This window comes from Zootoca vivipara, chromosome 7, assembly GCF_965207765.1.
Source record: "Zootoca vivipara chromosome 7, rZooViv2.hap1.1, whole genome shotgun sequence".
NCBI lineage: Eukaryota > Metazoa > Chordata > Lepidosauria > Squamata > Lacertidae > Zootoca > Zootoca vivipara.
Window position 1 is genome coordinate 81,001,543 of NC_142590.1, and position 11,224 is coordinate 81,012,766.

Here is an 11,224-nt window from a genome sequence, read left to right on the forward strand (position 1 = left end):
CATTTTCGTCTGCCACTCTTCAATCGTCGGGTAACTCCTGGGTTTTCCTTTTTTGGGCTAACAAAGTCCTAGCCGCAGTTGTCGCATACATAAATAATACTTGATCTCCTTTCAGTATCTCTTCTCCTATAAGTCCTAATAGAAAAGCTTCTGGGTTTTTTGGGAAAAGTATATTTAAAAATCTTTTTCAGTTCATTATATATCATTTCCCAAAATCTTTTGATTTTTTCACATGTCCACCACATATGATAAACTTTTAATTCCTAAATAGCAGACTCCGGTGGAGAGTGCTGACAGAATCACAGCTAAAATGAGGCCACTAAGAAACAGGAATGTATTGGGATGCTTTAGGAACACTGAAGTTTGCAGAAACATTAACAAACCTTTAAACACACCAAGAGGGCAAAATACATGATGAGACTTGAGCATGTTCAGTAACCATGCAATATTGAATGTCAGTTGCACGGAAAAAAAGTAATCTGAGGTAAACGGGGTGGGTGGGGTTGAAATGTCCTGTTTCAGCTCGTTGCAGTAGTATACAGTATACTGGAAGATGGCATGACTGATGGTCAACCTGAACAAGAGCATCCCTTCTAGGGATATACTACAACACTTGCTTGATACCCTTGTAATTAATCTCAGGATTGTGGATCTGAGTCCCACATTGGCCGAAAGTTTCCTGCATTGTAGTGGGTAGGTCTAGATCATCCTCGGGTCCCTTCCAACTCTACAATTCTATCATTCCCTTACCTAGAGGATGGAGCATGCACAGACCATCCAAAGTCAGCGATCTTTAGCTCTCCATTTGATCCCAGCAGCAGGTTTTCAGGCTTTATGTCTCTATGAATTACTTTTTTCGAGTGGCAATATGATAACGCATCTGCTAGTTCAGTGATATACTGTAGAACAAATGAAGATTACAAATATAAGGAGTTCAATCTAAGCATTGTTCAAGCTATGCAAATGCCTAAAATGCATGGGTAAAATGGTAGAAAATGGTTCTCAGTGTATCAATAACATGCTGCATCATTGATGCAAACAAGTCCTTAATATGGGACAAAAACCTTTAGACACACCTAATTCAAGACTTTCTTTCCCACAGCCAAGTACTGTATGAAGAACTCAAAACATTGGACGCCAAGCTCCTGTCTGCATGGGGGGGGGAGGGGATGGTGGAGGCGGGCTGTGTTCCTCTCTCTCTTACCAGCCTTGGGAGAGAGGACGGGGGACTACGCACAGGGTGGGCACCGCTTTGCCGCGCTCCTGGTGCTGTTTGCCCCGTACTCCTGGCTGCATACCATAAGGTTGCGAATATAAGCCACACTAACTTTTCAGTCGGAATTTGGGGGAAAAGTGACGCTTATATTCAGGCCAATACAATAATAGACACTCCTGCCCCAACCAATCTTGCTCCAACAACTCCATAGGCTTCATCTGCATGCACACCAAGCACTGTCCTGTATCATGCAACCTGCCATGTAGCCTTGCCAAAGACTGACACATATAAATGTCCTAATTGTTCCAGTGAAATTCCTCCCGTCCTATTTTGGGATATTCTTTACTGGAAAAGCCAACCTAGCAGTTCGAAAGCATGCCAAAAAGTGCAAGTAGATAAATAGGCACCGCTCCGGTGGGAAGGTAAATGGCGTTTCTGTGTGCTGCTCTGGTTTTGGGGTTCCGTTGCGCTAGAAGCGGCTTAGTCATGCTGGCCACATGACCCAGAAAAACTGTCTGCAGACAAACGCCAGCTCCCTCAGCCTGTAAAGTGAGATGAGTGCCGCAACCTAAGTCATCTGCGACTGGACTTAACTGTCTTGGGTCCTTTACCTTTACCTTTTTTACTGGAAAAGCTATGAACTTCTCAACTCCACAAAACTGAGGAAACATACCTTACTCTACCATTTATACTGATATTGTTTCCCACTTTTAGACCAGCAAAACAAAGCTGTTTAGTATAACCCTGGCTCAAGTCAGTGAAAGAAGAATCTACTCTATCATGCCCTTCTCTAAGGAAGAGTTTGGTCCTAAAAGTGCAGTTTTGGCTTCAAATGTACACAGTTCTGAAAAAAAATATCCTCACAAGGTCAACATACATTAGCAGTCCGCTCCTCATCAAATTTAGTAAGCCTTTGGAGTTCTTTGTACACTTCTCCACGTGGTGCATATTCCAGGATTAGGTAGACTCTTGTTGCATCATGGAAGTAGCCATAAAGTCGGAGAATATTTGGATGCCTACAAGTAAGTATATGCATATTTAATAATGATGGCTTCATTTATAAATGAAGTGCACATAATTCTCCATGCCTCCCTAAATCTGCCTACAATTTACAAAATAAATAAAAGTATCATTTGATAAATTCTGTAACCACCACCAAGTTAGAGCAACTGTGGCTAGGAGTGTGCTTTACCAGCTTTGTCTGGTTTGCCAGCTATGGCCATTCTTGGATGAGGATAGTATGACCAGTGTGACCCAAGTGTTAGTAACTTTGATGCTGGATTACTGCAGTGTACTCTATGTGGGGCCACCACATAGAATGTGGCAGCCAGATTGATAATGGGGGCACACTGCAAATAAAATGTGACACCATTTTATAAAACATCTACACTGGGTGCCTATCTACTGAGCCAGGCTCAATATCCTTTTATTTACACAAACCTGAAGAACTTATATTCAGGATACCTTAGGGGCTGCCTAAATCCGAGCTTGATCACTGGAAGCAACGACAGGAGTGTCATTGGTCATTCCCCGAGTAGGATAAAGTTCATTTGACATCAGCATGAAATAGACCCTTTAGCGTCATCAGCCTAGTCCTATGGCAAATTCTGCCAACAGAGATTCAGCAGGCACCTGTTTCAACTTTTTAACATCTGCTTAAAACTTTTCTGTGCTGCCAGGCATATGCATGCAATTAAGAAAACGTCTTTCCATAATAGTTGATTGCCTCTAAATTTCTACTTGCTTTTATTACCGTGTTTCTCATATTATAAGACATGTCTTATATTTATTTTTTCCTCAAAAAAACACACTATGGCTTATTTTCAGGGGATGTCTTATATTTTTCCTCCTCCTCCTGCCATGGCCGGTATTGCTGCTGTGCCTATCACTATGTCTTATTTTCGGGGTATGGCTTATATTCCTTGAATGCTTAAAAATCCTGCTATGGCTTATTTTATGGGTATGTCTTAAAATATGAGAAACAGGGTATATATTCTTGTAAGATGGATTGATTTTTATAATATAGCATTTTGTGTGTATATCTCTGTGTGCGCGCACACACAACACAAACAAATGTGGAAAGCCTCTAAAAATAAAAATCTGCTAAAGATAGCAAACATATAAACCCATTCAAAATGGCCATTTAAAATCAATCTTACCGAAGATGAGACTGTATTTCTACTTCTCGCCGCAGTTGATGTTCAACACCTGCTTTTTCCAGCTGTGTTTTAAATAAGACCTTCAGAGCCAAGATGAATTTGCTCTCCTTTTCACGAGCCAGATATACATTTCCAAATTTTCCTTTTCCCAGAGGACGACCAATTTCAAAGTCATCAAGAGACCACTGTTTTCTATAAAACAAAGCTATTATTTAGGTTGCTGCAAGGTAATACAGCTGCCTCTCTGAAGTGAGAAGTTACTTTCATGCATATGGTCCTGTCCCCAAATAGTAAACTTGCTGGTAATTAGAAGGCATTCAGTAGCATAACATGCAAAAGTTTTTTTTTGTTTCCAGTATTTTTGCTTACCCCTGTATTGTGCAAGCACTTTGTTTGAGGAAGTATATTGACAAAGCCCACCTTCCTCATATTCAGATTACTGGTATACCACAATCTAAGCTTTACTAAGTCAGACCAAGGGCTTCTCTAGTCCAACATTCCTTTCCAACATAGGGTGATAATTTATTTACTTGAGTATTTCTAAACTACCAATTCTGGAAATGAATTCCACAAGTAACTTCATACAGTTTACTTCACACAATACACTATTGAAGAAGACTCAGAAACAGTCAGACGACTGGTTGCAATTCCATTTGGCTCTTATAACCCATGTTTTAAAACAACAGCATTCATTTTGCTTGTTGGTTCCAGGCTCAATTCAAGGTATTCACAATAGTACTTAAAACTCTAAACTAGTTAGGCCCCAAATATGTGAAAGATCACTTCTCTCCTTACAGATTCTCCCAGGTCTTAAGACTGGCAGAAAGAGCCCTCTTGGTAGCTTCATCATCCTCAAAAGTACATGGGTAGCTGCCTGGAAAAAGGCATTCTGTCACAGCCCTTAAGCTGTGGAACTCCCTCCCCACAAAGGTGCATCTGGCAGCTTTCTTATGCAGCTCTTGTTGGAACACACCTCTTTACCCCAGCATTTGCGATCTCTGGTTACAAACGCTTTGGGTTACAAACTCCGCTAACCCAAAGTAGTTACTCCGGGTTGCAAACCTTGCCCCAGGACGAGAATGGAAATCATGTGCCGGTGGCGTGGCAGGAGCGGAAGGCCCCATTAACGAAAGCTCACCTCAGGTTAAGAATGGACCTCCAGAAGGAGTTAAGTTTGTAACCCGAGGTACCACTGTAAATATTGTTTGGACCCACCCCATTCTTCTAATTTGTTTTAAACTAATTTCAATATTGTATTTTTAAATTGTTGTAACCTGCCCTACGTACTGGACAGGTAAGAAATCATATAAATTATAAATTAGGTATTACTACTATGAATTACTGTACACTTAAAGCCCCATCGTAGCTCTAGTGTTTATCTACCCACTTTTTACAGCATTCAAAGTTGTATGAGTCTTTGCCCATGTATCCCCAACTCAAGTCACTTTTTTAAAAAAACCAACAACTTCATTCACATCAGTGTGGCTTTATCTGTGACACTATACCCAGCTGACATTTTCATCAAGCTAGGCTCCATGACCAAGTTCCTCAAATCTTACCAGGTTCTGAGTGTGGTGCTGACAACATCAAGATTTCAGGTTAGATACCCATATGGGACAGCTGCATATTACTGCATTGCATGGGGTTAGACTAGATGACTCTCAGGATCCCTTCCAACCCCACAATTTTATGATTATTCAGAGTAGGTAGGTTTATTTTCTGTCCTTCAGGGCATAATGTGCAGTACTTAATGCTTCCTTATTATATGTAAGTAGCTGGCCCTGCCACGCGTTGCTGTGGCTCAGTCTGTTAAATGGAGACTCAAGAGTTCCCCTTCAGACTCCCCTCACCTTCAGAGTCCCCCTATTTTACGTGTGTTCTGTTTACGCAGGCACATCCCTGTGACTCCCCCCCACCCTGTGCCAATCCATGACAGATCCTGCCCCCCCCCCGGCTCATCCCTCTGATTCCCCCCTGTGTTTTGCAAAAATGCAGGGTTAGTCAGCATACATTTCCCCTTCTTTACTTAGTCTGGAATTCCTGCTAGTTCGAATTAGCATATTGGTTAATGTTGTTTCAGAATTCCAAGGTTTCTGAGACAGGACAGGACTTTTCTCATTTTCTCAACTGAAGTGTGGATTAATCATGCCTCCGTCTTCGATGATTATTCTGCATTCTGCCTATACTCTTTATTGTTGTTATTATTTCGGCTGCGTAGAGGCTACAGGGAAAGGGGTGAGCAGAAGTGAGAGAGAGCCCTCGATTCATCTCCTTCCTCTTCTCTATGTGTGCCATTTCCTAACTGGCATTCGAGGGTGGGTGTTTCTGAGGTTGCTGCCGCTGCCAAGCAAGAGCAAGCTGGCTTTCAGGGGTTTGCCTCCTGTAATTCTAGCTGAGCACAACCTGGGTTAAAAGTCGTGCAACTGTAGCCTGCTTGGCCAGGGTGTGCATGTGCAAAAGGGGGGTGGGATGGGCAGCTGGGGGAGAGCGGAGGAAAGAAAAGGCGAGAGTGTGGGGGAAAAGAAGAAGGGAGGATGCCGAGCCGGCCGCATTCCCTCTCCCGGGTAGCCCGCTTTGCAAACACTCCTCTCTCCCCCCACGTGCTCTTCTGCCACTGCCTGCCCTTTTTCCAACCCGAGCAGAGGGGGGGGGGGAGAGAGAGAGAGAGAAAGGGAGAGGGAGAGAGTCTGCCTCCCTCCAGGGCTGGCTGAGGGACATTTGTTGTTGCTGCTGCTGTGCAGCTGGCAATAAGGCACCAGGGCTGCCCGAGCGGAGGGAGGGTGAGAGAGCTGCTTCTGGGCAACGTGCGCGTGTGGGGCTGGCTGAGGGACATTTCCCCCTCGTGCCTTCCTCGCCTCCGGAGCAGGAGGGGGGAGAGAGAGTCTACCTCCCTCCGGGCAACGTGCCTGCGCGGGGCTGGCTGAGGGATGTTTCTCCCTCCATGTCTTCCTGGCTGCTGTTGTTTTGTGGTTGTTGTTGTTGTTTGCTTTACAGCCAGGAGAGCAAAAGCCGCTTATAGGCTGTGCGGGTCTTCCGCTTTGCCGCGCACAGCCTGTAAGCGGCTCTGGCTAGTGCCTTCGCTCCATAACACACACAGAGATTTCTCCTTACTCTTGAGGAGGAAAAAACTGTTATGGAGCTAAAATACGGTAATTCTTCTTTAAGGATATATTACCAAAATGTTGTACATTTGATCAACACATCCCATAATAATTATCTGAGAGACCATCAGTAAGACTGGGAAAAGGAAGCAAGCTTAGAAACCAATTTAGAGTAATATTTTTTAATCTTTTACTATGTGATTATAAGAGATTTGCCAAAAGCTGCAGAACAATACATTTGTATTTCATCTTCCTACAAAAAACAACAACATATGAAGTATATAACTTACTTTTTGGTCTCACTTTTTGGATTTGATACCCCTTTTGCCTCTTTCTTCTGATTTGATACACCTGGTTCAGTTTTCTTTCCTGCATGTAGAAAAATTCAATACTCTTAATAAGCTCAGACTTTATGAAGCGACACTGCTCTCTAGCAATTTGTGTTTTAAAATGTCCCTCTCAGAAGGTGAACTTCGTGCTTTATATCCAGCACACAAAATAAAAATCTATTTATCTTCACCTGAAAACCATGCAGACAGATCAATATTCTGAATATAAGCAGCTTGGGTAGCAATCCTCTGCTTACTTGCAACATATGTACCCACCCCGGAAGCTGGTGAAGCTCACACAAAAGCTCCTTCCAATCTGTTTCCAAGTCCTCCCACCTGCAAAACAAATGACTGCAGATGCTTTCTGCAGTATATCTAGGTCATTTACGCTATTGACTAAGTAACACTCCATGCCACCATCTCAATGAATTGGAGCCTAAGCTTCTACTGGAAAGTACCCCAAGACAGGGCCTTACCTAGGGGTGCCAGGCACCCGGGCGCCAAATTCTGAGGGGCGCAAGGTGCTTGCCACTGAAGCTGCCTAAGATAAGGGTGCTGGCAGCAAAGGTGGGTGGCGAGGCAACGCCGTTCAGCCTCCTGGGATTTAAGGTGGGGTGTGTGTGAGAGAAGTTAGTTTATTTGCAGCACGTTAAATATAGTGGTTCTTCTGGGACGGAGGAAGAAGGGTTTCACCAGAGACAGAGCCGAGGCATGGAAGGCAGGAGGCATCTGGAGGCACCTCCTGTGGCTGCGATGCAAGCATCTCTCTCCCTTCTTTCCCCTAAGGGACGGGTCAGTTTGGGGGTTAAACTAAATTTGGGGGCACTGGGCGAATCTTTGCACCCCGGCGGTGCATATGCTAAAGACTGCCCTGTCCCAAGATCAGGTTCCTATTCATATTACACTCCAGCTAATGACCACAAGGAGACATTCAACAATTTCTCGTTTCTCTGGAGCCACTTGAGTCCCTTGAAAATCTGCTCTGGAATGTTAAGGATCATGCCATGAATTGGCCTTCCCTGGATCAATTATACAAGTGAAATGGTTGTTTTTTATGAGACATCCACATATTAGCTGCCAGCTGGGCATTCTAGGAACTGAGAATAGGGCCCCAGTGCAAAATGTAATACAGGCAACCCTCGTTTTGGACAGGGGCTATGTTCCAGGTCATAGTGCATGTCGGCAGAGGGCACATAAGCCTACCCCACCCCCCATCACTCCCTCTTCCAGATTTGAAAACGGCCTGCATGTACACCAAACAGGAGTTGCCTGCACATATTACAATTGAATTCTTGTTTCCTATCAAAGAGACCTAAATTTCTAAGCTTAATTTAAGGTACTTGCCTTGATATTAATGCTTTACATGATTGGGGTCCCAAATACCTTCAAGAGCATCTATGTGCCAATTAGGACATGACAAGTTGCAAACAAAGCTCATCTTATATGGTGCCATTGCCTTTGGAAATGCAGGGAGCTGATGGTCTATAGAGGTGCATCAGGCAGTATCTCTTTACAGCTTTAGGTGCACACTGGAAGGCATACCCCTTTTTGACCTTTGACAGTTGAAATACCATCTGGTTTATTATGTATGTATGTATGTATGTATGGCACATCATTTTGGGGCGAGACTGTTTTATTGCATTATATTATCTTTAAATGTAACCCACCTTGGGACCTTAAGGTGAAAGGCAGGTAACCAACATTAATCAGAATCTCAGCGTCATCCATGAACAGAAAAAATCCTTTTGTTCGGATACCTTGTTAGCATCCAAGCCTAAGTTGCTACTCGGATCATTATGCAAAGTGGTTTTTTTGCAGTAATTTGGTTTCTCTTATGAATTTATAAGGCCCTAAGCCACCAAACAACTTCTTGACTTTATAACCATTTAGTATGAACTTTATACAGAATAGCAACCAGCACATTTGTTATAGAGGTGGGCACATTTGAACAGCACTATTTACCAGACACAGAGGGCTGCTGAGACGTGTCAGTGGCTTTACTTGGACCTAGACTCCTAGATGTTGGTTGAACAAGAAGTGTTGGATGATGCGGAGTTAACTGTTTGGGACGTTTTGCACTGGCAACAGGTTTCTGTGCCTGAGGCTGAATAGGCACCCGCTGAGCAACATTGAAAGCAGTCAGAATACGCTGCTGTTGGACTTCAATTCCAGGTGTCCGGTTCTGGGTCACAGGAACTCGTCTTGCACCATCCACAATAGCTGCCTGATTTTTTTTAAAAAAAAACAACAACAGGAAATATAATCATAGCAGGCTAAGAGATCTCACATCCTAGTTTGTCTGAACTGATCAATGAGAAAAAACCATAGCTTCCCAAGGTGGAATCTAAACACATAAAAATGCTGTGAAAATGCTTTTTAAAAAAAAGTTTTGAAAAAGACATTGAATTTGGCATAGCTCACTCTTGCCATCTAGTGTCACATTTGTATATTGCACTTTACAACACATTTAAAACATTTTATTTGCAGCTGCATAGCCAAATCCCAAGTTTGGACATAACAGTAAACTGCATTTATGCAAGCATTCATCTAGACTTGGCCTTAAATAGATGGGGAACATTACTCCATGTGTTAATTATTCACTCCAGCACTATATGTATAATGTCATCATCAGTATTGGTCACATACAGCAAGAACTGTAGCTCTGATTATCAAAGCCAAGATTTACAATGCTCAGTATCTGAATATCACTTTACCTTGCCATTATGAGCCGGATGAGCATTCATATTCTCTATACAACCTGTGTCCATTATTGCCTGGAGAAAATGAAATTCAGTTATTCAACATGTGTAAAACCACTGGTCCTTTTAGCTAGGGATCATGGGAGTTGTAGGCCAAAATATCTGGAGGTCTGCAGTTTGGGAATGCCTGCTCTAACAACTCTTCAAAACTGCCTACAACCCATGCCACAGAACCTTGTTTCTTTGTTCTGATGAAACTCAAGCTCATAAAACATAACAAACAAAAATGGAAGATTACAGTTGATCCTTGGGGTACCTCCAAACCAGTGTGTTTTTTTTCAGGGGGAACTCATGGGTATGCAATATCGGCACTTTTGCTAGGGAAAAACATCACTGCTTCAAACACTGGTTTTTAAGTACCTTGCACCCCACCCCCCAAAAAACCTGGGAGCTGCATTTTACATCTCGCATAGCTACAATTCCCAGCGCCCTTAACAAACCAGTTCCCAGGAATCTTGGGGAAGGGAAAAAGATATGCTTTCAATGTATTCTATGCAGAAGAAACAGGGCTTTCTAGAAGTTTCCTTGGTGCTGGGCACCTATCCCACCCCAGAGCCATTCAAGCCATTTATGAGCTCACAATTTTTAACAAAAGCGCTACGGCTCTCTGGGATGCGCCTTCCCCCTTTACTCACGCGTGCCACAGCTCAAGGTCGTTACCACTTTCCTTAGCGACACCCCGAAACCAGACTCCGACGCAGGCAGGCCGATTACCTCACGATTCCTGCGCACTCCGAGGTCCAACAGCCTCCGGAGCTATTTGAATTCAAACCTTAGCCCACCTCCTCCGCAACGCTCTTTAAACCGCCGCCGCGCTCCTATTGGCGGAGCTCACCCAGTTGTCGACGTGACTACCGCTCCGCCCATTCGCGGGCTTCTAACTGTCGCCTTTGAAGGAGAGCGCTTTCCTCGCGGCTTGCGATCAATTTGCCCATGCGCAAAGGAAGGGCACTGAGCGGGGCGGGGTTTTGGAAGGCTGCTCTTTTCCTGCCGGTGTCTGTTGTTGTGAACCGTGAGCGAGCGAGAGAGAGAGGGCTAAGCAGGATACGCTCTCAGCGTAGCTCGCGAGCTCTCTTTTAGTAGGCGCGCGATACGCTGGTTGCTTAAACCCGTCGCACAGGGCTCTTTGCTCTTTTCCCTTGCGCATGTGGCGCATCCCCTCACCGCGCAGCCCCGACGGTGGCGAGGGCAAAAATCTCGTATTCGCCGCCTCATTACAGTGTGACGGACTCAGACTAAGACTGAGAATTGGGTCTATTCCTACCCCCAGTCTCTATATTTTGGGGCAGAAGCCCCCACTTTGAAAGACTTGAGTGGGGCGGCTCCTGTGAGGGCAGCTGCCAACACTGCAGGGCTGGTTTTTTATTACAATGAAACTCGCTTCAATGTCCAGAGGGAAACTGTGATCGTGGTCAGATGCCACGACATATTTTCAGGGGGAAACGTGACAGGCCAGCAGAAGTGCAGCTCTGCACCTTGGCAGCGAAGGGGAAAAACGGACAGTAGGGCCTGCCATTTTGCATGAGGCGTGACTCCCTAAAACCAAGCGTTTACCACGCCAAATTTGAAAGACCGTGAAATGAGCTAGCTTGCTGCAAACTGTCAGGAGCAGCGGGACTGCCCAGCCAAAGAGGGCCACAGCCTTCTGGTCCATTGGTGA

General features: G+C 44.3%; 1 protein-coding gene across 5 annotated transcripts in view; it reads right to left on the reverse strand.

Annotated features, from left to right (window-relative positions):
• Positions 1–10,571, reverse strand: part of AURKA (aurora kinase A) — a 47,803-nt gene extending 37,232 nt beyond the window's left edge. For 2 of the 5 annotated variants that reach the window (XM_088674670.1, XM_035123044.3), the window contains exons 1-7: positions 10,279–10,505; positions 9,520–9,579; positions 8,768–9,029; positions 6,767–6,845; positions 3,376–3,567; positions 2,094–2,232; positions 751–899 (exon numbers count right to left, since the gene is read on the reverse strand). In XM_088674670.1, the coding sequence (XP_088530796.1) occupies positions 751–899; positions 2,094–2,232; positions 3,376–3,567; positions 6,767–6,845; positions 8,768–9,029; positions 9,520–9,573 (875 nt within the window). In that variant the 5' untranslated portion in view covers positions 9,574–9,579; positions 10,279–10,505. Of the gene's footprint in view, positions 1–750; positions 900–2,093; positions 2,233–3,375; positions 3,568–6,766; positions 6,846–8,767; positions 9,030–9,519; positions 9,580–10,199 lie in introns of all 5 variants that reach the window. The other 3 variants (XM_088674669.1, XM_088674667.1, XM_035123043.3) reach the window with 3 other exon arrangements.
• Between the last annotated feature and the right edge of the window lie 653 nt (positions 10,572–11,224).